The sequence below is a fragment of the Lissotriton vulgaris genome, chromosome 7 (genome assembly GCF_964263255.1).
Source record: "Lissotriton vulgaris chromosome 7, aLisVul1.2, whole genome shotgun sequence".
Classification (NCBI taxonomy): Eukaryota; Metazoa; Chordata; class Amphibia; order Caudata; family Salamandridae; genus Lissotriton; species Lissotriton vulgaris.
In genome coordinates, this window is record NC_141695.1 from 1,006,191,348 (window position 1) to 1,006,219,257 (window position 27,910).

At 44.2% G+C, this 27,910-nt stretch overlaps 1 protein-coding gene across 1 annotated transcript in view; it reads left to right on the forward strand.

Moving 5' to 3' along the window:
• The first annotated feature begins 306 nt into the window (after positions 1–306).
• DOCK2 (dedicator of cytokinesis 2) overlaps positions 307–27,910 on the forward strand; it is a 2,333,210-nt gene continuing 2,305,606 nt past the window's right edge. The window contains exon 1 of the mRNA XM_086931425.1: positions 307–637. Within this exon, the coding sequence (XP_086787551.1) occupies positions 595–637 (43 nt within the window). The 5' untranslated portion in view covers positions 307–594. The remainder of the gene's footprint in view (positions 638–27,910) is intronic.

A 27,910-nucleotide genomic window follows, 5' to 3' on the forward strand; every position in this document is an offset into this window, starting at 1 on the left:
AAGCCTTGTAGTCTACAACGAAGTAGTCATTTTTAAAATCCCCATGTTTGGTTAAAATAAACTTTGCTGGCTTTTTAAAAGTGTTGCTTGGGCCTGAATGAAGAATGATGGATCAGTGATATATAATCGTCGGTCCTTGGCTTTAATTGCTGCCTTGATTAACAAAAGCATTGATGTTGCATCATGGACCCCCCTCTTCCAACATCGTTGCACAAACTGTCACGACTTGAGAGTGCTGGTTAAGATTGCACTTGTGAAAAGAGATGTAGAAAAGAGGAAGGAAGCAGGCAGGGCTCCTACCGCACTGCAGCAGAGGCGGGGCGGCATGCTTGCTCTTTAGTTTCAGATTGAGAGGGTGGCGGAGAAGAGTTTCTTCACACTGACACGCGGGAGGCTCCGTCAGTTAAGAGAGGCGCGCGGACTCGGCCTGCCCATCGCCCCTCAAAGCTCTGAAGTGAGCGAAATTGAGCGCGTGCAGGGGCTCCGGAGCCACTCAGGAGCGGGACACACCTGCGCGCGACGCGGGATCTCAAACAGCTTGCAGCGCTGCCAGGAAGTTTAACTAAGACAGGGGGCAGACTTAACACTCCGACAATGACGCCCTGGCACAAGGCTGGCAAGGAACGATACGGAGTGGGTATGTGCACATCTAACCTTGCTTTCACTTCTGTTTCTGGGGCAGTTTAACGAGCTCGCAAAATTAGCCCCAACCAGTTTCTCCCTAATATATATGATTCGAAGACAGGATGTGTAGGCGACCAATAGACAGTAACTACATAAAAATTGGCCAGGCGAGTTTGTTGACGAGTGCGTGTACAACCGGTTAGAAAGCATTGTGCAGGGTATGCGGTGTAAAAGCGGGCTATCTAGTTGCACATGTGTGCATCAGTGTTTTCAATGGTGTTTTGTTTGCACCGTGGAAGATCTTGCAAAATGTGTGAGCACAATGCCAACACGCTGTTTTTCTTTCTATAGTTCACAGAAGACAAATTGAAAAACAGTAAGTGTTACGCCAAGTTTATTGGAGCTGCCTAGTATGATTACAATGCATGCCAGTCTCCCGGTACACAAAAGACAATCAAACTTGGATACTGTTAGAAACACAAAATATGCTGGTGTTGCAGAAACGCAGACTGGTTACAAATGTGTGAGCACAGATTCGCTTTTAAAACTACATTTTATTAAAACAGAATAGCACTTTTTGTACATAGAAATAAAATAACAATATTCTTTTAGATACTTAACTCCAGGGGTTGCTAGCATCAAGGCCGTACCCTTTTGCAAATTCATGCTATAAAACACCTGAAAACTCAAGATCTCTAACTCTTTGGGGCACTTTAGACCAACTCTCAGTAAGTGCTGGGGTACCCGCTTACAAATGTGTGTGAATTGGGCAGATCAGTCTTCTGTACAGCATCCCACACTGCACTCCTGCCTGACGCCAGTGCAATGCACATGACTAAGCTTCAGGTATGCCAGCTTGAGTGCAGAAGAGAGGCAAGCACGTGAAAATACAGCAGTGCACAAATTCACGTGGTCCACGAACAACTGTTTTTATGTGCTTGTGGGCTGAGATAGAAGTGTAAATCTTCAGATGTTTTTTTCATGGACTACAGTTCAAGATTTCTCTAGTTAATTGAATGTGTACATCTGAGCTCTTTGATGAACTAACCAAAAGTGTGTGTTTGAGCAGATACGTAACACACTGTGCACATTTGTCTAACAGTAAGCACTGGAAAATGTGCAACATAGATTAACCTGCATGTAGCACAATTTTATAGGAATCAAAAGTAAATTGTTTGAGGGTTGTATGTTTGATTTCATTATTTTCACGTTTGAAGAGCTCATGACCAGATCTAATACTGGCATGAGGGGCTCACGTTAAAACAAAGTTCCTTTTACAATGTGTCTGTTTCGTTGCAAAATGTAAAAGTTGTTTCCCATAAAATGATAACAACGTCCTCTTGCATGAGGCTCCTTCCGTTTGTCATTGACAAAACATATATCTAGGCCGTGATCTTTATCATATGTGAAGAGGGCAGTAGAACTGAAAGTTTTATGTATTTTGTAACAGGCTTGTTTATTGGTTGTGGTTTGCTATGGCTACAGTGCTGGGCACCAGGAAACCTTTCTACATGCAGTTTCTCAACACTGTGAGAACAAAGATAATATTATATTCTTTGCAGACCATTTCAGTGTCACAAGGTTTCAAAGCATGGCATCATTTTGCCATCAAAACACAACTAGTGGTCCTTAGAGAGCAGCTGAAAACGGTTACACGCCAAATGTACCCCCATAGCACCCTTAGGACCGACCATCTCTATACATACCAGAGTAGAGCCCTAATATTTGGTCCACGCGAAAAACTACAAGTTGAAAAATCTACATCTATTGCTGTATTAGTGTCCGAGAAGCTCCTGTTTAACCAACCTTAGATAGCCCCAGCAATCAGGCATTTGCTCCCAAATTCTTCGTGTCAGCTTGTCGCGAAACAGAGAACAAGCATTGTGACCTGCTGTTTTTAATCCTACACAGACACAAGCTCTTTAATCACAGTCCTCTCTGATGTATCAACTCATGCTTTATGGACGTTTCTCCTCGGCATTGCCACCTTTATTCTTTTAATATTGCCTTTCAAAGTCCACACACCAACATAACACATGCATCCCTCTGCATCTACGTTTAAATGTGTCTCCCTGTCTTTCTTTTTATGTATTTCCACCTGTTAACATATTTTTTAACTGAAGGTGGTAAATTCAATGTGATTTACATTATTAGAACAACACATGCGTTATAGCACATCCGTGACTCAACAAGGAGACTTCAAAGTTGGGAAACGTCAAAGGAACGGGCCAAGTGAGAGCTATTCATTTTTATTTTAAACACAGTTTGTCTAAAATCCTTTTGTGCGTGGTGTGAGAAGTTGGCCTGATATGCAGTGCTCACTATTCTAGTGATCACTATGTATCATTCCAAACGACCATTATTGATGATTGGTTGTAAGTCAACCTTCTAGACCAGCTATCCTAGTAGCATGGACAAGAGCAGTCTTTAGGCTAAACTCTAGAGGGCGTGTTAAGCCTGCTGTTATACCATCACATATACCCCTTGAACACCAAGTGAAAGGACACCACACAAGTTGTTATGAAAATAAAAGGATATTTATTTATAACAAGTCTACCCTGAACTCTTTATGAGTCAGGGAGCTAAGCACACAACAAAACTCTTAAGAAAATACTTCAAGTTGCACAATTTACACAAATGCCCGAGGGGCACGAAAAACCATATACTACAAAAGTGGAATGCGAAATACTAGCAGGCAAGTAACAAGATCCAGAGGCTTCAGGATCGCTAGGACTACACTACTGAACCTTCAGGTTAGGAGCAGGAGGCCTAGGGAGATCGGGTGGAGAGTGTGCACTCTCACGCGGGATGCGGGACAAAGTCTATGGATGCTAGATTTCGTAAAGTTACAGTTATCGGACGAATCCGACTAGATAGGCTGAAAACGAAAAAGGATCTGGACACTTAGATAGTGAACCTACGTTGGAGCACCGAAATGCTCAGGTTACCTAGCCCAGGGGCTGCAGCTGCATAGGGTTCAAAAGACGTCGGGAATCATCGTTACAGTCTATGGAGCCTGAAAGAAGAAGTTGCTGGCAGGCGACCAGTGATGATGTCCGGAGTGATCCAAGCCTGGATCGAAGATGGAGACGACCTGAAAGCAGAGGGGACTCAGTTCTTAATCACTAGCCAGTGATTAGGTGGGCACCAGGATGGCACCGGATGAAGTCACCTCGACCAGGTGAGTGGGCGACGCTGGGCTCTGCAGTCTCTCGGACCAGGAGGCGTTGTCGGCGACCAGGATGGAGGTGCGAGCTGTCCCACGAAGGTGTCTGCTGTCGGCGATGCTGGACCCAGGATTGGGGCAACAAACCTTGGCAAAGGCAAGCCCACGCGGTGGACTCAAAATGGCATCTGAAGTGGACCAGGAGGGTCCGGGGTGCTTCTCTGTTGGAGGGGAGCAAGGGCCAGGCTGGAGCAACCAGACCAACGATGGAAGTGTTGTGGTTCGTCGTCAGGAGGGCCACAAGCCAGCAGGCAAGTAGCCGGACAACGCGGTGAGCAGCAAAGAGCAGAAGGGCCTCACGCAGATCTCGTGGATGCTGGGGGGCTGGACTTCGGTGCTGGAGCTGCTCAGGGTTAGGGCTTCTCAAACCCCAAAGCACTTACTCGAGGATCCCTCGGCAGTCGTGCTGGATAAGCGTCGTGCAGTTTTGAAGATGGCCGGACCCTCGAGGTCTCGTCACACCCACGAATCTCAGCTGGGCTGATGATGTAGGTAGAGGTCAGAGGTGCCAGGGAATCCGGGTCTCGTCGAGCTGGGCAGTCTTGATCCGGAGGATGGACTTACAGCAAACCGCAGGCGCTTAGATGGTGCCTGCTGGTGCAGGGTGGCTACTCCTTAGCCACAAGGGAGAGTCTTCAGAAAGGTTCAAGAGTTCTTTCCTGGAAAGTCATCAAGATTCAGAATTATCGAATTTGGGAAGGGGGCCCGCTCCTACCTTTATACCAAAGAAAGGGGCTGGCACGCGACTAGGTCCTGCCCATGGGTGGGACCAGGAGGGGGGTTGTTACACCCCTCTCCCTTGTCCGGACTTTCCCCAGCTCAGGGGCTGGTGTTCCCCTGGAACTGGTTCAAACCGGCAGATGCATAGTGAGCACTGGGGTGCCACTTGCAGTCACCTTCCTCTCAGCCCTGCCTACCTGGGATACACAAAACCCTGTCTGGGATGGTGCTAGCACCGCCCCTGACAGGAACCCCTTTGTCCAAGCTCTCCTCGCTGGAAGGACTCCCAGCAGCAGGAGGTCAGACTTGTGTCTGTGGTGGCAGCATCCATTTTGTGATGCTGAGGCTCGAGTTAGCTTTAACCGGGGTTCACAGTTACATACATGTTGTGTCCCTCTAGAAGGGTGGAATGCTAACCCCGTCACCAGAATTGGCGAGGGGTTAGTATTCCAATTCGTATGACACCTTACTCGACATGTTTTGATAAAGCGATACCAGAGTTGGCAAATAACCGCGAGGATTATAATGCACTTAAGAGTATATGGTACGCGTTATCATGGAACAGCTATTAGGACTTGGTTCCGCAAGCTGCAAACGGGCTCAGCTCATGCCAGAGCACCATCTCACATAATTCCAAGCACTCTGCCTCCAGGATTGTTAAGGCCTGCCATAGGAGTGACTGATAGGAATACATGTGTCCATTTTAGGGTTAGATATAGGAATACTATATCTAAAGCAAAGGGTGATTACACCACCTTGCCCCAGCTGTCGTGCAGCCAGTTGTGTTAGATTTAGATGGCCAGCCAGGGGTGGCATAATACATGCTGCAGCCCCTGGTAGGCCCTGGGTACACATATGCCCTGGGTACCTAAGGTACACTGTTCAGGGACTGAGAAGGTGACTCAGTATCCAATTAGATATGTACCTAAGGTACATGGAATCCATTTTAGAGAGAGAGCAGTAGGCCTGGGGCCCTGAATAGCAGGGTCCCAGGTCAACTAAGTCGAAAAACCAGCAAAACACCAGGCAAAAAGTTGGGGGTAACCATAGTCAGGTATCCACCTTCCTACACGTGGCATAAGGGAAAAACTGAACAAATGGATATAAGCAATGGGAAAAGATTACATGAAACCTAAAAAGGTGGTAGCACAGTTGGACCGGGCCCTTTCTGCCGGTTCATCCTAAAACTTGTTGTATTTACCCCTCCTGTGTTATGATCATGAACCTATTTATGTTGGCTTTTAGGCCTCTGCACACTTTACCACTGCTATTCAGTGCTAAGGTGCTCGTGGTCTTTCCTTATAACATGGTAGAATTGGCTTACACCCAATTTGCATGTTTAATTTACTTTTAAGTCTCTAGTAAATTGGCACTGCCTGTGTCCAAGGCCTGTAAATTAAATGCTACAGGTGGGCCTGCAGCACGGATAGTGCCATTTACTTAAGTAGCCCTTTGAACGCATCAGGCCTGTCATTGCAGCATGTGTGTGCAGTGTTACAATGTCATTTCGACCTGGCAAAATAAACCTTTTGCGAGGCATAAACCTTCCTTTTTAATGCATATAAGTCCCCACTCGAAAGGCCTTGGACAGCCCAGATGGCAGAGTGCACTGTATTTAACAACTTTTAAGTTTTGCATGCCTTGGTAGTGGTAGTGAAAACCTCTTAAATTCGTTTTTCACTACTAAAAGGCATACCTCTTCCGTGGGATAAAATTGGAGTTACTTTATTTAATATAATAAGCTGTAAATTCCAAATGGGAAAATGTAGCTCATTCATGTTTGGTGTTTTTGGAATTGTAATAAAAAAGCCTAGACTATGGTGAAGTCGGCTTTTAAATTACAGGTTTGAAAATGACACTTTTAAAAAGTTGCCATTTTCCTGCCTTAGCCATTTGGTGCCATAGTCTGTCTCTGGGTCACAAGACCCTTTGTGTGGAGGCAGGACCAAGCCTATTTAACTGTCTGTGGGGCGGTGCCCATCTCTTCCCTGCCAGTGTTGGCCCTTCCAGGCACACCGAAGCTCCCTATGTGTGGCTGTCTAGGAGGAATACATAAAGCTCAACTGTCAGTTGAGCTTTATGTATTCCTCCTTGACATCCACACACAATAGTCAGTTGAGCTTTATTTATTCCCCCTAGACAGGCACACACAATAGGGAGCTTAGGTGTGGAATACATTTGCAAGAGAGCCACATAGGTCCTAGGTGGCAAGTGTCTGGCTGCAAAAGAGGGGTTTGGTGAGGCTTTTAAAAAAAAAAAAAAAATCTCCTTTGAGGAGTTTTATGTTTTAGAGGTCTTGTCAGCTATTTCTTGGTGATGGCGAAAGTTCAAGATTAGACAGCAAATCTTGTTTTTCCAGCTAAACTCATTACCGTCTCATCTTTCCTCCTTGTACCAGTCATAACTGAATGAGGGGACCCTGTATTCAGACAAAGCACTGGCACGCTATGTATGTGCTAGTAGGAAAAGAGGGGCCCCTTTAGACCAAAGGAATAGGGCACTATACAGTAAATAAAAGACAGTATCCTTTGGACTAGGCTAACTTAAACAGACTTCAATCCATCCATATATCATATTCAAGTCTATCTTCTCACTATTAACACTCACTCATCCAAGCTTAGGAAGATACAGCCATATATAATCAGCAGATACAGAAAACAAGAAGAGCTAGTACAAATCTACAAATTGATTTATTCATAATACAAAACATAGATAAAATAGGACTAAAAAGTTAATTGGTATGATCTCTTAGTGTTCATTAGCAGTGGTCCTTTTATGCAATACAATAACATGAAACAATAAAACTCAAAACTAAAAAAGATCGAGAGTAACTAACACAGACAAACACAATATGTAATTTGAGATTTACACATCCGTGATGTAACAATTTCTAGAGCGTGGAACCTAGCATTTTGTAGTTTATTATACTCCTCTACCTCTGCCCATGTTCACGGATTGTGTAGTTAACTGGGCGTCGACGCGTTTCGATGAATACATTATATCTCCATCTTTCTCAAGACCAAACACTTGACTCTCTTACATTAAAAACTTGCAAATGATCGATTAAAAACCTAATTATGGTGATGAAAGCCACCAGCTGTATAAATATCAGGTGCTTTTCTTAGAGCTAGGGGAGTAGCCTCCTTAGATCGATCCAGGTAAACCTGTGATTTGTTTTTATTTCTTCAGATATGTTTGTTGTAAATACATTGGCCAAGGTGTCTCTATCCAGACAACCTAAACCTAGCTCTTTAATTATAGCGGTTATAATACAAGGATGGCCACAGGGCTCCTTAGGGGTCGTACCTTTGTTCTTCCTGTGATTCTTCACATGGTATTTGCCTTTGTGGTTTCCCCTTTTATAATTAGGGTTTCAAAGGATTTAGGCTCCAGCGTAGAATCAATCGCCGGCACCAGGTCGTATGGATTGAAGTCTGTTTAAGTTAGCCTAGTCCAAAGGATACTGCCTTTTACTTACGCTATGTTTGTGTCCTCAGTCTATCTTCACTGCTAACGGTAGAAGGATGAACCCCTCCCCACACCTTACCCCCTCCTGTAAAATCCCCGTTTCCGACAGAGTTAAGCCTGCTATGTTTTTCTATGTTTTATGGCATCTATACTTCCTTTTCGGTCACTGATCCACTTGCTTTTGTCAGTTGTGGCCATGTATTCATTTAATCGTCTCCGGAATCTGGGAGTGTACATTCAGTATGCTGAAGGCTGCAGGGCCGGACTGGCCGAGGTGGACAACGGGTGTTGCCGCAACATCAGCCCCCTGTAACAAAAGCAGGTGCAGTGTTTTCGTCTGATAGCCATTTTCTGTTTACCATGCGCCGACGCACTCCCCAGTCATGTGCTGGGCTGGGGAGCAGAAGTGGGCGAGCCAGCAAATTACAAAGAAGAGCCAAGCCAGAGCCGAGCCAAGGATCTGGCTCTGATCCTAGAGCCTGTGCATGAGCCAAGCCCTGAAAATATGTGTTAACAAACCAAGAAAAATACGATAAACTTTCTTCAAAGTTGGAAAAAAAAATATTGTTAACATGTGGAAGTTTTGACACTAATAGGGCACATTATAGTACTGCACTGAAAAGTACTTATTAAAAGTGATCGTTTTGTACAACTGGTAGCCTGAACTCACATATTCAAAAGTGCTTACATACTTGATAATGAAGAAGAATGTTGTTGAAATATTTGCCTAAGATCACACAATTTAGGTGGGTGAAGCTGTGATTTATTGAGGTTTTCTGGGTTCACTCTGAACAAATAAGCCAGTAAATGGATATCTATTTGTCATTCTTTATGTTAAGGCTTTGTTTTACCTCTTATTTCATCCTTCTGCAGATTTTAAAATGCATCACAAACTCGACTCTAAGTCTTTGGAACGTTTCACATGGCCACCAGTTACATTAAACAAGATCACATGCATTGTTCCTTGGCATGATCAGGTTAAGTGATGTGCCTATAATAACATGATGTTGAGCTGATGCTGAGACTCAAACCTGGTTCCAGAGTTCCACAGTCTGCAGTTCTGGCCGTGACACCACATCCCGGGTAGAGGGAGACAGAAGCCACATGAACGTGTAGCTAATTATGGGCTCGAGGTTCCAACAGGACCTCAAGCTTGAGCCTAGCTTGAGCTTTCAGTTGCTCGCCCAGCTATACTGGGGAGCTTTCAGAGTTTCTGGCAGTCGAGCCGCTTCAAGGCTGCTCTCAGTACTACAACAGATGCGGGGGAGACACCATCACCTATTATTGTTTAAGTTCCCATTAGAGTGGAAATTCATGGGTTAAGTACTGTAGCTAACAGACACTGCTGTGGTGCGTCTTTGTTCTAAAAGGGAGGATAGGAAAGCTGCCACTCAGCAACACAATCTGGAACCTTGCAGTCATGCAAGAAGATGAGGAAGTCCTGCAAATCACCAGAGCAATTTTACAATCCCTAATAAGGGTAGTTACTGACTCTGCTCTAGCGGAACCTAGAGCTAAAAGGCAATAGGAGGACCAGGACGAAGAGATGGATGCCGATCAAAAGGCACAGCCTGCTCAGAAACGAGACAACCGTAAGCATACCAGATAGACTTTAGGCTTTCAAGAGAAGCCCTATAAGAAAGAGGGCTTTTATTCACAATATAGTGAGGTGCAGGTAGACAACCTTACATTGAATGATGCCATCAAACAACTCCAGTTCAAGGAATGTAAAGACACAGACTTCTATTCCTCTCTATCTCAACAGAAGGTATTATTTTCAGAATTTGAAGAGGAATTTTCCTCCACTCTGATGGTGAATATAATTTTTGGATTAATGGCCTCAACATCATCTCTGGTGTCCGAGGAGTCAACATTGCCATATGTGTTCGACAGAAAGGTGGAAGCTGCCTTCAAACGGTCCTACTCAGCATCCAACTTTGTGATCAGGGCAGGGACCAATGCAGCATGTGCAATACAGGCATTACTCAAGGGTTGCCAACAGTTGTTCGACTGCACCGAGGAGAAAGACAATTCGACTTCCATCCTTGCAAAAAATGCAACTGATGTTGCCATTTTGTCAGACAGATTGATGATAGTAGGACCTCTTCTACTATGGAGGAAGTCCTGGAAACTGAAGATCGCTTAGAGTTCGCTCAATCAAAAGCTTCTTTTTACAGACTGACAGTCTTTGGGACAGAACTTGATGAAATGGCCCAGAAGACTGCAGAGGAGAAAAAGATCCTTACATCTTTCAAATTATTCACCAACAATGAGTCTTTAATATTAAAACATTAGCCTTTAAAACCTTTTGTGGCTGAGGTCGGAGGACTGTGTTTGGCAACAAATCCCAACCAGTTATTCCTCAAGGTCCAGGGCAGTCACACCAGTGACATTCATGAGGTTGAGGTTAGGATGGGGCTATTTTATTATCGGTGGTAGGTTGTGGGTTGGGTGCTTAACCTCATCAGAGATGGTTATATCATTCTGTTTTTACATTGCACAGGTTCGGTCTACCTCTTTACCAAGAGACGAGTGCAAAAGACAATCTATGCTGTTGCAGAAAAAGGCAATAATACCAGTTCCGGAAAACCAGAGAGGAAGGGGTTGATTCTACTCATTTCCTGGTCCCAAAGGCACCAATGGCTTGCGTGCGACCCTTGGTTGTCAGTGCATATTTTATAAAGCTTGGTATATCTTCATTCAATTACGACTGGGAAAAGGAGTGTAATAATTCAATTACTTACCGGTAATCCTCATTACCGTCATTCGTAGTTCTCCGTGTCCCAGTCCAAACCTGCTTCCTCCTGTATTCGTACCTTTAACTGGACAGCGTGTAAGTTACAGAAGGAATGGCTGGATAGGTCTCGTCTTCTACTTCTAGCAGCTCTGCAACTAGCAATGAAATCGAGGAAGTGTCTAAAAATAGCATGTCAGAGATTTGTCCGGAGGCGCAGTCACCTCTTTCAGTTTTGACTGGGACGAGGAGGATTATGAATCGAGGTAATAAAGATTTCCGATAAGTAATTACCACTTGTTAAAAGAGAGACAGCATTGTTATGACAAAGTTACTTTTCCTACAGTTCATAAGAGTTTGGACACATTAGGAGTCCCATTCCCTGCTGGAATCTCTTTTCAGGAACTTTAGGTATTGAAACCATAACATTTTTAAGGCTTTCTAAGACTGCTTATCTTTGCACTCGAGAAGCAGTGTGATTTGAGCATCTTTTTTGATCTTGGTCGAGGAGCTCTTTTTTGTTGTCTTATTCTAGGACATTTAAGTTGTTTCACAAATTAATTTTTGTCAGTGCCAGAATTTCCGAAACCGAGTACAGCAGTGCTGCGTGGCCGTTCGTTTAAGTGGTTGAAGAATTTCAAGGTGCTTTCATCAAAAGGCTAGCTTTATAGCACTGTGGATTATATCCTCTGTGTCATCATGATTGAACAATGATTTTGCTGTTGCGGTCTGTAGCGTTTGCATGTAAGCACAGTTTCATTTTATATCTGTCTCCTATAATATTGCCTGTGTTCTAGATTGAAACGTTTGTGGTTTCTGAGTGTACGGGGCTCTGCTTCCAGGCATCTGCAGGCATCCTAGAGACTCGTAGGTTGTAGGTTAGTGCATTATAGCTTTTCTACAGCTACTACAACATAATTTCATGTGACCTAATCACAAGAAGTCTGGTGACTTTCAGAAGGTGACCAGTGATCCAAGTATTTCCAGAAGTTACAAAAGTAAGGACACACGATACGAGCATTTATATTTGAGGACAAGTTCGCCAGTTTACTTTTACTAATCGTAAATGTCAGATTAAAATCCTTAGGAAACAGACAGTAATGGTGCTCGCGTATTACCGTTATGTGTCTGTTACAATGCGTGTGGTGCCGAGGCCAGAGTTAGAAGATCATTTGCATTTGGAACATCCGTGCATGTCTTATTTACGAGGCAGGCAGGCATTTCACCTCGATGTGGCATTCTACTTTAAGCATGCATGTTACTTTACACACATCACGCAAGGAAGCCATCTATTTAGTCAATGCAAACCGGTAAAAACGCAGCCTGCCTGCCTGAAGAGAAACTGTCTCATGTCACCACTTCAGTGTTGAATATCAAATTAGCTGGGGACTTTTTTAATTTAGGCAGAGGAGAAAAAGGAGAAGAAACTAGTTAACTAGATAGTCTAAAGGACTTTAGATGGAGAATACACATGGCCGTTGATTTACCAGAATGCCCGGAGTAGTTAAGGTGACATCATACACCCTTTGACCTTAATAGCATCACAGGAAGCGACGTCAGTGTGCCTCTATAAACCAAGACGTTGACCATGTCCAATAGCAGACTTACAAGCATAACAAACCATTCTCACTCATACTCACCTACTCACACACTCTTGCTCACCCATTTACCTTCATTCATTTTTACTCACTATTATCCTGACTCACTCTCACTCTGACTCACGTATACTTCCTCACTCAGTTTCACACGCACGCAATCACACACACACACAATCACACACACACACAATTACGCATACAAACATACACACACATATAAACACAGTCACCCAAACTCCCTCTCACACACTTGCGTACCTACATCACTCATAACCTGTCTGACATCATTGATGACAACATTGTGCCATTCTAATAATTCCCGCATTTTGCCACTGTTCCACAGATCTACATACTGGGACTGGAGGTAGTGTTAAGCAATAGTTCCAGAGTTGGAATACCCTTTTGTGTCTGTGTAGACCTACTAACTTGCATGTTTTAGGGGTTTTTTCCAGCTCCTCTATAATCTTTTCCCATACTGAGAAAAGTTGGAAACTTACTCCTGACAGGGAAAGAAGTAAAATGTCTTCCATGGTTGGGAAAAAAGTGGTTAGAGAAAAAGTGAACTTGTAAACACTCAACAGATTTATGCATGAGCAAATCTACACATGCATATTTGTTCTTGTTAAAATGCAGTTCGCAAATATTTTCTAGGAGTACAATTTCCTGGCCTACTTCTGTAAATTATTGTGAATTCATGAAAGCTGTAAATCTGCCCTAATGTAAGGACATTCGCAATGGGTGCATTTTTGTCACTTTATTCAAGAATTCGTCCCCTAATTAGGTCTTGAATTAACCAAGACCTGTTCTATCTGTCTATCTATCTATCTATCTATCTATCTATCTATCTATCTATCTATCTATCTATCTATCTATCTATCTATCTATCTATCTATCTATCTATCTATCTATCTATCTATCTATCTACCTATCTATCTACTTCAGTGTGAGTGACAGTTTTCTGCTCTTTCACAAATAATGTATCAGCACACAAAGTACTGACTACTGTGGCAATGTCTGTTTTTTAGACCAAAATACATTATTGTTTTTTGCCAATGTTTGTACTCGTGGCGAGGGCGTGGCAGCTCCTACAACAATAGAGGTTTACAAAAACTATGTCAAAACAAGACACACATTGACAAAACCAAAAAGCTGATCACCTGTGTCAGATGTATTGGCTGTGCCATTTATTGCTTATTTTCATGTTTCCCATAATAATAAACAGGTTGCACTGATTTTCCATTACAAATATTTTTAGGGAATACTAGCATTGATAGATGATGCTGCACACAAATGGTAGTTAAATGTTCACAGTAGTTTAACAAAACTTGTCTTTCCTATTTTCATTTTGTTGTGAACATTTAATTTGAAAGCAAAAACTCATCAATCTTGCTTTAAAGCCTCCGTAAATATTTCCATCTAATCAGAGCGCATTCTGGAAGCATTATACATAGCCTCATATTGTTAAACTTCACAAACGTATGTGCACACTTTAAAACTGGGACCGCTGTCCACAATGTTGTCCGAGCTTGCAACATTTCATTAAATCTCTCCACTCCATTAATAAAGGCTTTACATTAATAAGCCACAAATACAAGATCGAAACAGCATGAATGTATGCACACAAATATGACCCTAAATGCAGACAATGCCTTCCCTGATCCATAATGTGGTACTGTAAACTGGCAGCAAAAGGGTTTGTGTGCAGGGGGTTGGAGCTTCTTGTCCAAACATGAAAACTTGTTGTCCTTGACCACAAACAATGTCATGTGAGTTGGGCTAAAGAAAATCCACATCCCTGCCAATGCTAGAGGGAACAAGGCACATATAGATAATGAGGAACAGAACAATGAAAAACAGCATTAGAGGTGCTGGGACCAGGGTGAAAAGGATCAGGAGGGCGAGGAAGATGTGGAACGTGGGATCTGGACCCAGTGGACAAGGGCCCAAAGGAACAGAAGGACCAGAGTAGAAGGAACAGAAGGCCATAACAACATAGAATGCTATGAGGGCCTGTGTGCACCAACCAGGACCAGAGGGGTGAGGACAGTCCAGGCCAGGAGTAGCAGATCCAAGTAGGTAGACCAAGTAGAACCAGTACTTTGAGACTAATGGAGACACAAGTCAGAGACAGAAGGGCCAAGACCTCAGATATCAGACCAGGGAGGACCAAGGGGGCCAGAAGTTAAAAGGACCAGGAAGACCACGATCAGAAAGGATCAGGACTAGCAGGACTTTGAGACTCTAGATTAGAATGACCGGAGGGGGTTATAAAGGACAAGGAAGTCTAGGTCCAGCGGGACCAGGATGAAAAGGTCTGGGAATGTCCAACTCAGCGGGATTCTAAACCAGAGTGACAAGAACTACATGAACCAGGATGACCTACAACATAGGAACCAGGAGGACCGGTGCGAGCGGGATGAGGAAGACCAAAGCCAATCAGACCATTACTAGGAGGACCATGTTAGAGGGGCCCATGGTCTAATGGACAAGAACAAGGTAGAACAAGCAAACCAGGAGGCCTTTAGGACAAGTAGGAGAAGGATGGGGCAGGAGGACCAGGGACTAGGAGGACTAGGGAAACCAAAGCCAGTGGTACTAGCACTAGAAAAACTGATTCTTGAATTTTTAAAGTTTGGTAGCAAGCCATCATGTCTGACTGTACTGTTCTTCAGATGTTTTGTGCATAGACAAGACTACCATGACAGCAGTTCCTGTCAATGTAGAGAGTTGTCCAGAGGGACAGCAAGCAACTCTAAATTTGGAGGGTGGAGGCCCCTCAGCATGTCGCTGGTATTGTCCTTCGCCATCCTGATGGAGTTACCTCTGTCTTTAAAACTGTAAATCAGGCCCATAGTTTTCCTTACTTCTATCATGAGATTGAAATGAAGCCTCTCAATTATACTGTGTTGGCCACTTCTTAAGTGGCCCTATACAATTATTTCAATTTGATAAAATCACCCTAAATATGACATCGCTCTATGTTACAGGTCTACAACATTTCAATTTCTGTTTTTTGCTTACACAGATCATTGTTTTCAGGTTTTTTAGTCTGTTCTGTTTAATTAAACTGAACCAGAATTATTAATTCAAAAATGCACTGATTTTCTGCACAAAACCATGTGCTCCCACAACATGGAGCCTTTTGGTAATACTATATCTGCCCCTTGTACCTTCCAATGGCTTTGTGAGTAAGATCGAGTATATAGCTTTAGAAGAGTAAACCGGTTTAATTAGCTTGCAAAGGTTCCTTTTTTTAAACTTTTTTTTAATTTTCAGATAAGCAGTCAATTTGATAAATACAGTAATCAACACATAATGACCATTTATTGGTTCTTCATCTATACAAAACATTCATATAAATTCAAAATGTACATTAGTGAGAACAGCATATGAGAACAGCGTAAAAATGGATAAGGGGAAAACAAAGGAAAAATACCCAGAGCTGTTTCGGAGAGGAAAACTTTAGTTCAATTTTCCGAATTCCCATCTACTCCATCAAGAGCCGCCATACTTGGCGGCCCCTTTTCTTCGCTCTTCTCCCTTTACATTTATACAATGCCTTTTCAAAATTGTACACATAATAAAGTCTAGCAAACCACTCCTAAAAAGTCAGCTGATCTGCATCTTTCCATTTTGAAACGATCATTAAATGGACAATGGCTGTTACCATAAAACATAAATACATTTGGGTTGATTCCATCTGTAAGCTTTCATCGAAGCCAAGTAACACCATTGTTGAAGTTAATAGGACTGGCCGCCCTGTGGTTTGGTTCAAAAAGGTTTCTATCCCCTGTCTCAATGCATTAAATTTACTGCAATCTGAGAACATGTGTACCATGTCAGCAGGACCTTATCCACATCTTCGGCAACAATTGGTTTCCCTTTTCCCCCAATCGTGCAATTTTTCTGGAGTAAAATATAACCTGAACACTGTTTTAAAATGTTGGGCTTTAAGATTAGCGGATAAAAATATCCTTTTAGACAGCTTTAGGGATCTACACAAATCCACATCCTGATTCCCAAGCTTCACAGCCATGTACGTTCTGACCTGACTATATCATCTTGATTAAGACTCATCAATATTGAATACAGATCATTAGCACGAGGCTGCCTATACACTTAGGGGTCTATTAACATGGCAGGTGGATCAACATCACCCGTATGGTGGTGGCGATCTGCCTGCCATTTCCGTCTGCCCGCCTAACAGTTCCCCTTGCCATATTAGGATGGCAGTAGGGACCCAAGTGGATGGAAAGACCGTCTGGCAGTTTTCTGCCGGGTGGCAATCCGCCCGATTGCCTACCATGCGGAAAAAACATGCAATATGGTGGCGGTGCCTGGAAGGCACCACCATCCATACTACGATGATGGCGGTCCCATGCCTTTCCATGGCGGAGACTCCACCAAGGAAAGGCATGCGGAGACTGCCTTTGGGGGCCCGTTGCGGGCCCCCAGGGGGTTGGTGCCTGTCACGTTGTGCATGCAAATGCACAGCATACTCTTTTAACATAGTGGCGGGTTCTGAATACAGGACCGCCCGTCACAATGTTAAATATACAGGATGTGACCCCCATGGTGGCGGTCGCATCCTAATTGGCGGTGCGGCACCTCTGCACCACTGCCAGCCAGTCCCAGCACCGCTAGGGTGGCGGGCGGACTCCATTCCGCCCGCTGTCCTAATAGACCCCTAAGTATTCTAATAGTGGAATCTGAAGGAGGCTAGCAAGCTGCGACACAACTGGTTTGATTGTCTCCCTGATTTGTATATACTTAAGCAAAGTCATAGGGGCTACCCCATATTTCTCCTGGAGTTCTTCAAATGACATTACCCCGGTCCCATTAAAGATGTCGCCTAAGTTATTTATTCCAGCCAGTTCCCAAGTTCTACCTATTAAGTTGTGAGTGCAGCCTGGAAGATTGCCGATTGCCATATCAATAGATACCTCCGAACCTTTGGGAGTTTCATGAGTTTGCTAACCTTGCTCCAGACATTCCAAGCTGCTCTTAGGGATTTGAAGCGTGTTCTCTTATAATAGCGCCACTCCAACTGCCTCAGTAGGATTCCTGGAACTGCATCCCCTATGGCAAGCTCATTGATAGAGGGGGGAGTTTCCCTGTCTTGATCTCCCAGCGATGGTTCTGTCCATATTTTAGTTTTAAACAAACTGGTCATTTGCTGCAGTGTTATGGCCCAATAGTAATATAACATATGAGGGACTGCCAATCCTCCTCGATTTTGTGGTAAAGACATTAGCTTCAGTGATCTTATCATTTTATACCCCCAAATAAATTGTGAAAAAATTCCTTCTATTTCTTTTTAAAATACGTTTGACGGTTCCAGCAGTATACATATAAATAAAAGATTTTTGGGAACACTGTCATCTTTAGGACGTTTCCTCTCCCTATTATAGAAAGATGCAAATTGTCCATTCTCTTCAGATCTTCCCGATCTTCTTTATAAGAGGCGCCAAATTGATATCCCAGATAGTCGCAACCTCCGCAGCTATGTTTATCCCTAAGTATGTAGCTGCCTCCGTCCGTCATGGATCTTGAAACCGCGTGACTTTAGAGCAAACTATCTATGTTTTCTCGGTGTTTAACCCATATCCTGATTGCCTCCCAAATTCAGATGCCAGGACTTTGATCCTTCCTAAAGCTTCTAGTGGGTCAGGGGTGACGATTGCGATGTCGTCAGCGTAGGCTAACACTTTGGTGCTATATCCCAAGAACACTACCGGTTTAATACCTTGATCATTTAGCATGTATCTGATTAAGGGGCCAATATAAAGGACAAAAAGGATATGGGAGCAGGGACAGCCCTGTCTTGTGCCGCGAGCAATCTTAATCCTTTCTGATTCCTTTCCCATCATCTTTATTTTTGGATAAGATTGTACATACATTGCCCTTAGTGCAGTCAATATGCGAGGGCCGAAGCCATTGGATCTTATACTATGCCACAGGTATGGCCACTCAACCTGATCAAAAGCTTTTTGTGCATCCAATAGAATTAGGGACATCTGCTCTCCTGCCACTTCCACTATATAAAATATTGATATTACACGACGGACATGGTCAGTCGTTCTTCTGATTGGAATGAAGCCATGCTGGCATGGACTAACCAAAGAGGCGATTATTTTTGCTAACCTGAGCGCTATAATTTTAGAGTAAAGTTTCTCATCGGCGTTTATCAGGGAGATAGGTCTATATGAGGCTGGGTCCTCTGCTGATTTCAGAAAGATGACAATGTTGGTCTCCTGCCAGGAATGAGGCGGAATCCCCTTCTGCTGTACCGCCAAGAACAGATCTAGCAGCAAGGGAGCCAGTTATGTCTGTAAAGCTTTGTAAATCTCCATTGGGATCCCATCTGGTCGGGCTGTCTTGCCAGATGCCCAGATGCCCTTGCCTGGAGCGCCTCGATAACCTCATTCAATGAGATCTCTTCTTCCAGTTCTTGAATTATTGGAGGCATTATATTGGTTCCAATGTCTTCAGATGTTAATGAGCTGTCCCTGGAACTATACAGGTCCTTATAGAATTCCTTAAATGTTTTTACAATATCTTGGGGCTCTGTCACGATTTTACCATCCTTCCTCTTAATTGAAGTGCCAGATGTTTCCCTGTCATCTCCCCATATTCATAACTATCCCTGGCCCTAGTTTGGAATATTTCAGCTCTCTGTTTGGTATAAATTCCATGAATTTTAGCTTTGGTACTTATAACTTTTAAATCTAGTTATTTTTGTAGTTCCTCCTGCTTTCTACCAATAGCTGCCATATGCTCTTCCTCATGTTTAGAAAGCTTCCCTGTAAGTTGATGTATCGCCTCTCTCTGTTCTTTCCTGTGTCGCCCCACAAAGCTAATGATCTCCCCTCTAAGCGCCGCTTTGAATGCGTCCCATACACTTTCTCTCGAGGTGCTGAATCTGTTTATATCAAAATATTGCCTAGTCCACCCCTGATATGTTCTATAAAGCCATCAGTAGCCAGAAGTTTCCTATCAAAAGACAATTTTGTGAAAGTTCTCTCATGCCCCTGAACTACAATTTCCAACATAAGAGGGTTGTGATCAGACAGGACCTTAGGTAGTTTTATTATGTTAGCTCCCTTTTTAAGAGAGCAGGATGCAAACAAATAATCAAGCCTAACATACTTCCTATGTGGGCAAGAAAAATAGGTGTGCCCTGGGTCCCCTGATTTTTTTTATAAGACCACATATCCACTAATCTGTGACTGTCCATTAAAACCTGTGGCTTCCTCTCCTGGTACCCTCCCCAAGGGGGGTTGTGTTTCTAGATGAATATTAAAATCGTCACAAATTGTAAGCGGGGATGGCCAAGAAGCGAGTTCTAGTTCTAATTCTGTCAGCAAATCTGAGTTATCGAAATTTGACTCGTAGATCGTACATATTGTTAATCCACTAGACAATGAGACTATCGCCCACCTACTCCATTTATCCGACAGAGTTCTCTCAATTGGTAAAATCCGATTAGAGATATGTATTGCAACTCCTCTTGTTGTGATAGTCTGTAATGAGCTAATATAGCCTGGAATAACATTGAGCCATCTCTATTGCCATGAAATATGGGTTTCCTGTTGACATATAGTATCAGAACCCAGTGTTCGTAGCACCTCTACTGTCCTACCTCTCTTACCCCTGTCATTCAGACCACCGATATTTACAGAGCAAATACTCAGCCTACCCATCCCTAAAGTTTGTTTGATACCTAGGTTGCCCCTTGAACCATTCCTTCATCTTAAAGCCTATCCACCTACAACACTCCCCCGCTTTTATGATTTTTTTTACCCCCCATCCATCCCCCTCCCTCTGCCCTCCCACTCTCCCCACCCCCGCACCCTCCCTCCCTGCCTTATGAAGCACCAGACCTAGCTAGGTCTGTGGTTGATGAACGGTGGTGCTCTCCCGATGGTGATGTATAAAAAAAGCATATGTATACCCTTAAGAACCCCCTTAGCCCTCAATATTTCAAAAGAAAAGAAAGGGAAGAATAAAAAAGAGGAAATAATATGTGCCTAAATACCAGAAATGTCACCCTGAACATTCAAGACAAAAACAGTTGCTTGTCCCTAGATACTTAGAACTCTATTAAATCTAGATTCCTCCTGAACCCTGTCTAAAAATGTCTGTCTGAAACAAGCTTGACGAAAAGGGAAAGAGAAGAGAACAGAAAGAAGAGGACCCTGACACAGACACAGATGAGTCATCTCCCCCCAGCGTCCAAAAACTCCTTTGCCTTGATTTCCGATGTGAAGAATCTAGTTTGATCGTTCCAAATAACTTTCAATCTGGCCGGGTTAAGAAGAAAAGCCTGAGCACATTTTTCCTGAAAGTGCTTGATCATCTGACGCAGACGCCAGCAATGTTCAACAGTGATATGGCAAAAGTCTGGTCTGGTGAAAAATGAGAACCCATCCACAGAACGTTGCGCTTCTGGTCTTGCTTTTTCAAACATGTTTTGACGCAGTAGATAGTTTCTGAAATAAACCAGAAATGCCCTTGGTTTGGCATCTGGATGAGCTGGCTGACGAATAATAAATGGTACTCGATGCGCCCTTTGTATTTCCTATTGCCAGTTCCAGCCTTCCAGTTCTGGGAAGGATTTCTGCAGCATCTGAACCATATATGAGCGTGTGTCAGGCCCCTCCTTCCCCTCAGGGATGCCCAGGAACTGCAAGTTATTTCTTCTCTGGCGGTTTTCATTCTCTTCCAACTTCCAATGGATATCTACGAGTTGTGCTTCGTGGGCTTCTACTTGTCCCTTCGATCCTGCTACCTCTGACTCCAAAGAAGCCATTCTTGATTCTATCTCCGTTATCCGATTGCTTATGTCCTTGCAGGTTCTTGCTACTATCCTTATTGCCTCTTGTAGTTTACGGGCAGCAATCTGAGATCTTTTACTCTCCAGCCGCGATTCGTCTCATTGTGATACCACACACTGCTGGATGGATTCCAGAGTTGGGGGGGCTGTGGAGAGTTCTTCCCTGGTAGATTTACGGCTGTCCCCCATCAGTTGATCCCCCAGGGAGTAATCCCATCTTGGATCATTTTGACTCTGATTATCGGTTCTACCCACTCTGGAATGCGTTTTCCGTGTTGATACTATGGTACCCTTGCCTCCTATGCCTATGCCCATTGCGCTGCTCTCCTCACTTGATTCAGTATTGGACCCAGAGTCTGTCCCCAGACCTGACCATGTAGCATCAGATAATGAGAAATAGTCATTCGCCTCAGAATCAATGTCTTTCCCTATGATCCAGAGGGGTTCTATGAATTCTAGAGAGACACTCCTGGTTTGATTCCCCCCCCTAGGCTCTTGTGTAAGGGGGTTTCGTTCAGTTGTCCCCAATATATCCTTATTGCGCCCCTTTTTTCCCCCAGGAGCATTGGTTTCTTGGTAGGGTTCTTTTCTCTTAATCGGGCCGCCGGCTGGCCTATTTCCTTCAGACCTGTCAGGGAAATCCCTGTGTCTTGACCTCTTCCCCCGAGATCTGCGTTACTTGCATTGCCTGGGGAGCCTTCGATCTGCTCTGCCATCCCCACTTCTTGATCTCAATCCTCCTCCTATTCCTCCTCCTGCTGTATTTACACATTGATGTGGTCGCCCAGTGTCTTGGCCTCCCCAGACCCCCCCGATCTTTGGGTGGCATACCGGCCGGTGTTAAGACCTGCCTACTTCCTTCTTCGGTTGTCTCTGTCCGCTCGTCCCCCTGATGGCCTCCTTGATCTATGGAGCAGCTTCCTGCTCCCCTGAGTATCTCAATGACTGAGACGGCGGCAGTGCAAGGCAACTTGGGCTGCACACTCATGTCCCTCCCCTTCTTGTCAGGGAGGTTCTTCGCTCCGATACTCTGTCTGCGTCCCTGGGCACTGACGGGCACTGAGTCCGTTTCCACGGCACTTCTCTGTGAGAATTCCTGGGGGCCTGCATGAAGCACTGCACTTCTCCCTTTTGCGCCGGCTTTTGGACCCATATATCCAGGGCAGGCTGAGGAACCGTCCCTCTTACAGCGCCTCGGGACCCGGGTCAACTCCTGCTCGAAGCCTTTGAAACTGGCGATCAGTTGCTCCGTGACCTCCACCAGCACTGCAACCCAGCCCCTGGTCAGGTAAGGTTTGGCCAGGTTTCAGTGCAGCCGCTAACTTTTAAGCTTCCTACTTGAGGGTACTACATCTTTGCCCTTTCAGCATATGTGCCCTAATTTGATTCTGCCATCACCACGGGAGCCACCTACGACCGGCACTACTCACTCTGCCGCCATCTTCCTTTCTCCGACACCCAAGCTACTATCGTCTTGCAAAGGTTCTTATCATCTTTATTATTAGTCACATTTGCAGGTAAATATATAGGAGACAGAGCATTTGTGGAGCACAAGACAGTTCTATAATTCCCAAGTTGCTATGTCTTGGCCCATGGATTAATGGAGTAGCATTATGTGCAATGTCTGTCAAAGTAACTTGGAAACAGCCAAACATTTGGGAACTTTAGACCTATAAGTTAGTGCCTGCATCTAAGCCAGTTTTTGAACTAATGCCCTATTTAGCAAAATCACAAGGTTTGCGACCACAAAAGTACTTATCATTATGTATAACATTGATTGTATGAGTTGTAAATTTCTTTAGGGTAGTAAAGGGACTTTTCTCTGTCATTTAACCAGCAGCTGGGTTAAGAGTGAAGTGTTTCTGCTATTTTCATGGCCATTAGCCACCCAGTGCAGAATCTTCACTATTTGCCAGCAGCTGGGTAAATAGTGATGTAAATGGTGGCTTTCCTAAGTTAATACTTGATGATAATATTGTATTTGTATTTTTTGTCTTCCCTTTGTTTTGCATCTTGGTAACATTAGTTTACTTTTTGCCTCCTACAGTGAAACCAAATATCTGTAGGCTTTCTAAGATTTTTGCTAAGGCACTTTTACCAACCTTTTGCAATGATTCTGTGTATTGTGCCACTGACTTAAGATGGCAGACAGTTTTCTTCTTCCACGGGAGAGACATGTTAATCCTCTTCCATGTCTATGCACTACTTAAGGTGATTGGGCACAGTGATCTGGTCATGTGACCAAGGCTTTTGCTAAAACGCATCTGTGGTGATTTGTTGAATTAACCAACTTGCTTTGGAATACCTTGTGCTTCTATGAGTTTGCTGGATTTGGTTCATTGCAAAGTTTGCTCCTGTGGTTGTTGATCCACCTCCTGTGAGGTTCGGGTACCCTTTTCTGGGGGGAGCCTCTGTGGTGGATATATGTATTTTGTATATATGTATATGTTTATATGTATATCTGTTACCAATGGGGTTGCTGGTTGGCTAGGGTATGCATCTAAACCAGGCAGAACCCACCACTCTAGTCAGGGTAAGTGAGTTACACACACAAGAGAACCCCTGTTCACCTCCTTGGTAGCTTGTCAGAGCAGTTAGGCTTATTCCAGAGGCATTGTTTAAAGTGTCTGCACAACACACTCACATGCAAGTGACACACTAGGCGCACCACAAAAAGAATCTACACAAGGTTATATAAACATATCCTTTGTATCTAACACATTAGACCACAATCACATAACTCACTGGGCTATTAGTCGCTTTTCGTGACGTCACATTGTTCATAAAATCACTTTGCCACTAATGGTCATAACAACATAGATTGTGCAATCACGTAAATACCTGTAGGCTGCACACATTATAAAAACACCATCACTGAGCACCTAAATGCAACTCCTGAAATAATGCCTGTTATCCTGCCAAATGCAAGGCAGGATAACAGGCATTAACACACATTATAAAACACCATCACTGAGCACCTAAATGCAACTCCTGAAATAATGCCTGTTATCCTGCCAAATGCAAGGCATACGCGCCATAAATCAACACATCAGGGTATGAAATGCAGCAGTTTTGGTTTAGCAACAAACTACCTAAATTACCAGATATCACTGTGCTAGAGTGATTCCAGAAGGAGAATGAGCCGAGCTGTACCTCTGTGGAGGAGTCCCTTCTGCCTGACTTGTGGGTCCCACTATGGCACCGAAGGCCCGTGACAAGGCAGCTGAAGGCGATCGCATGGTGCAGCTGCAAGCAATTTCTGTACTCAATACTTCCTACAGCTATGTCACCAAAAGGAGCCCGGAGGACACACACACCGTCCTCCTCCAGTGGATGACCCCCACCTGGAGAGCTTCCCAAAGCTGGCTGCCCTTTTCCACGCGGTGCTTCTGCCAGCCAGTGCAGTCTTAACAAGCTCTCCCCACAGTGCAATTGGTGAGTAGACCACGCCGTGTGCTCTGTAGGCAAGGAGATCAGGTGCTGCCACCCGCTACCTAGCGGTGCTGCAGCTACGAGTACAGGAGGCCCCCAGTACTTTAGTGATTTCTTGGGCTGTGCTTGTAGGCGGTAATGCACCCCTGATCCGGACAATAAGCGTCCATTTGGAACAGGAACAGAGTGTCAGACGTGCTGTGCCCAGTTGACATCCAGTTGTGCTGGTTCTACCTGACCGACTCTGTACTCTTAGAGGCTGGCCGCTCTAGGGGGTTCTCTTCCTCCAACACATCAGAGAAACCAGCCTACCAGGCCGGCTGATAGGGGATGCAGCACATACGGAAGGACCCGATGCTCTTCAAAGTTGGGGAAAGTGAGAATCGCCTTCACCCTTGAGCTTCAGTGTCCTTCTGACGAGCCGGACAATAAACTGCTTAGCACGCGTTAGGTGCTAGGACATCAACCAGCGCTCTCCACCGAGTTCTCACTGCCGGTCGGGTCACTGGGAGAATAAGCAAAACTCATGCTGCTTATCCTATGAGAGTGCTCACCATGCACTTCCCCTTTGGGAGTGGATTAGCTATGAAAGCAGGGAGAGGGGGACACCACCCATGCCCTTGAAATCACTAGGGTATAGAACGAGGCACAGACAGGCCAGCACACAGGGTCACTATGCAAAGTGGCAGCCCTTCAGCCATGCAGCAGGTTAGTCCCCTAAGGCCAGTAGTCCAAAATGGTGGTTCCTCCTGGCACACAGTAGTCCTCTGGTGTAGAACCAGCAGTGTCTAGTTACAAGTCCATGCAGTGTCTACCATCATGGGGTCACAGCCTCTATACTTATTGTCCAAACGTCTTTATTCTGGGGACACTTCAAACAACTTTCAGAAGTGCACAACACTCCCATTCTATCCCAAGCCCTGGTTCCAGGCACACTACAGAGAGGCGGAGACAGTATTGTAAAAGTCAGGCACATCCCTATTCAGGTGCAACTCTTCCCACCATTCTAAATGCAGACCTACCTATTCAGGTGCAGGGGACTCTCCTCCCACCACTCTAAATGCAGCCAAGGTCTATTCAGCCCTGCGCTGAGTCACCCAGAAAAGACAAGACACGCCTCAATCCCCTTGTGACTGTCAAGAGTGAATGCACATTCCCTTGCTCCTGTTAGTCTAAACCAGACGTTGAACACACAACCAGACAGGGCACAAAGAGTCATAAGCACACACAAATACCTACTTCTAAAAGTGGTATTTTTAAAATAGTAATAACAAATCGGTTTCCACCAATAAGCAGGTTTTATTACTACTATTCCAAACATACCAAACATGGCCACACTACCCCTTTCATATTACCACTGAAGCACATATCAGTGAATTCCCAATGCAAACCTATGAGAGGGCCGCCTCATAGCAGTGAGAAACAAAATAGGCTGTTTGTTACTACCAGGACATGCCACATAGCTAAGGAACATGTCCCACCTTTTACCTATAGGGCCGCCTAAGGCCTACCTTAGAGGTGACCTATATGTAGCAGAAGGAGAGTTTTAGGCGTGGCAGCCACTTTAAAAAACACTTCACTGTGGCAGTAAACTGCGCAGGCAGGCCCTGCAGTGGCAGAGGCCTGAGACAGATTTGAAAGGCTACTTCGTTGGGTGGAGCAAGCAGCGCTGCAGGCCCGCTAATAGCATTTAATTTACAGGGCCTGGGTATATGGGGTACCATTGTACAAGGGACTTACATATAAATTTAATATGCCAAACAGGTGTAGACCAATCTTACAAGAGAGAGCACATGCACTTTAGCACTGATCAGCAGTGGTGAAGTGCTCAGAGTCATAAAACCAACAAAAACAGGTCAGAAAAATACGGGAAGGAGGCAAAAAACTTGCGGATACCCCGGCAAAAAGGACGTTATAGTTAGAAATTAATTAGCATTTAAAAAACCTTAGAAATTCACTGAAAAACCCATAGGTTGTCAGGGACATTATAGTGGGAAGTTAGAATTTAAAAAACCTTAGAAATTCACAGAAAAAAAACAAAAAACACAGGTTTCAGGGACATTCTAGTTAGTTGGACATTTCACTTGTACAAAACCAGGGAATTCGGACGTTATAGTTAGTTGAGCTAACATGCTCAGTGAGCAACAAAAACAGGGCTACTGTTGAACATAAGGACACGTCAGAGTCCGAGGTCACGAATTCGGAACAGACCAGTGAGGAGAGTGGGTCTTTTTGAGGAGTTCCGCATCATCAGACAGAAAGCAAATGCTGGACAAGGAGGAGCGACTGGAAAAAGCGACGGCAATGCCTCACCACGAGTGACCTGAAGCAAGTGAGGGACCAAATGCTAGCCACACAGACGCTCACAATTGTAAATTTGACTCCAAGAACATTGAATAAAGCGGAGGAGAAGGTATTACAACTTGGACTAAGTTTTTGTCAACTAGGAAATCGGAAAACACACAAAGATTGATATGTTTAAGTTTTCTAGGAAAATGAAATTGACCAAATACTTTAAAGCTCAGAAACAGATGTACAAAGGAAAATGAAATATCATGGACACGGAGACTGACATACTTATAGCGAATTATTTGAAGACCATTGCACTATTAGAGGATCTTGAGAATGAAGGGGATCCAAGAGAACTGATCCCAGAAAATAAGAACAGGACGGACCAGATGGGAATTGCCCAAATGAATCCGGGCAGTGCTTTCAGACCTACATCGAGATTTGTCCCCCTAATGCCAGTGGACTCCAATGATGTTTTTATGGAAGTGGTAACTAAGGAGCTGGTCAGACTACGTACCATTAACGCCAAAAGGAGAGTAGGGGGAAATATCACAGATGAACAAAGGAAGGCAATCGTGGATTTGCAGGAGCATAACACTATTATCTTTAAGCCGTCTGATAAAGGCGGCAATGTGGTGCTAATGAGAATGGAGTACTATAAGAAGGAAGCTCTACAGCAGCTCAATGATTAGTCAAGCTATGTGAGGGTGGCACAAAAGAGGTTTGAAAATAGCATTGCACCTTACCGGGCACTTCTTACCAAATGGTATCACAGAGGCATGCTGGATAAAGAGGAGTATCCTTTTTTGGAGTGTAAACATCCACGTTTACCCATGTTTTACCACCTCCTGAAACTACATAAAAATGTGACGTGTCACCCTGGTCGTCCGATAGTTTAATCTCTGGGCAGTTTGACGGAGCACATGTCCAGGTTTGTGGACTATTTTCTATTTGGATTTGTGATACAATTGGTCTCGTATGTC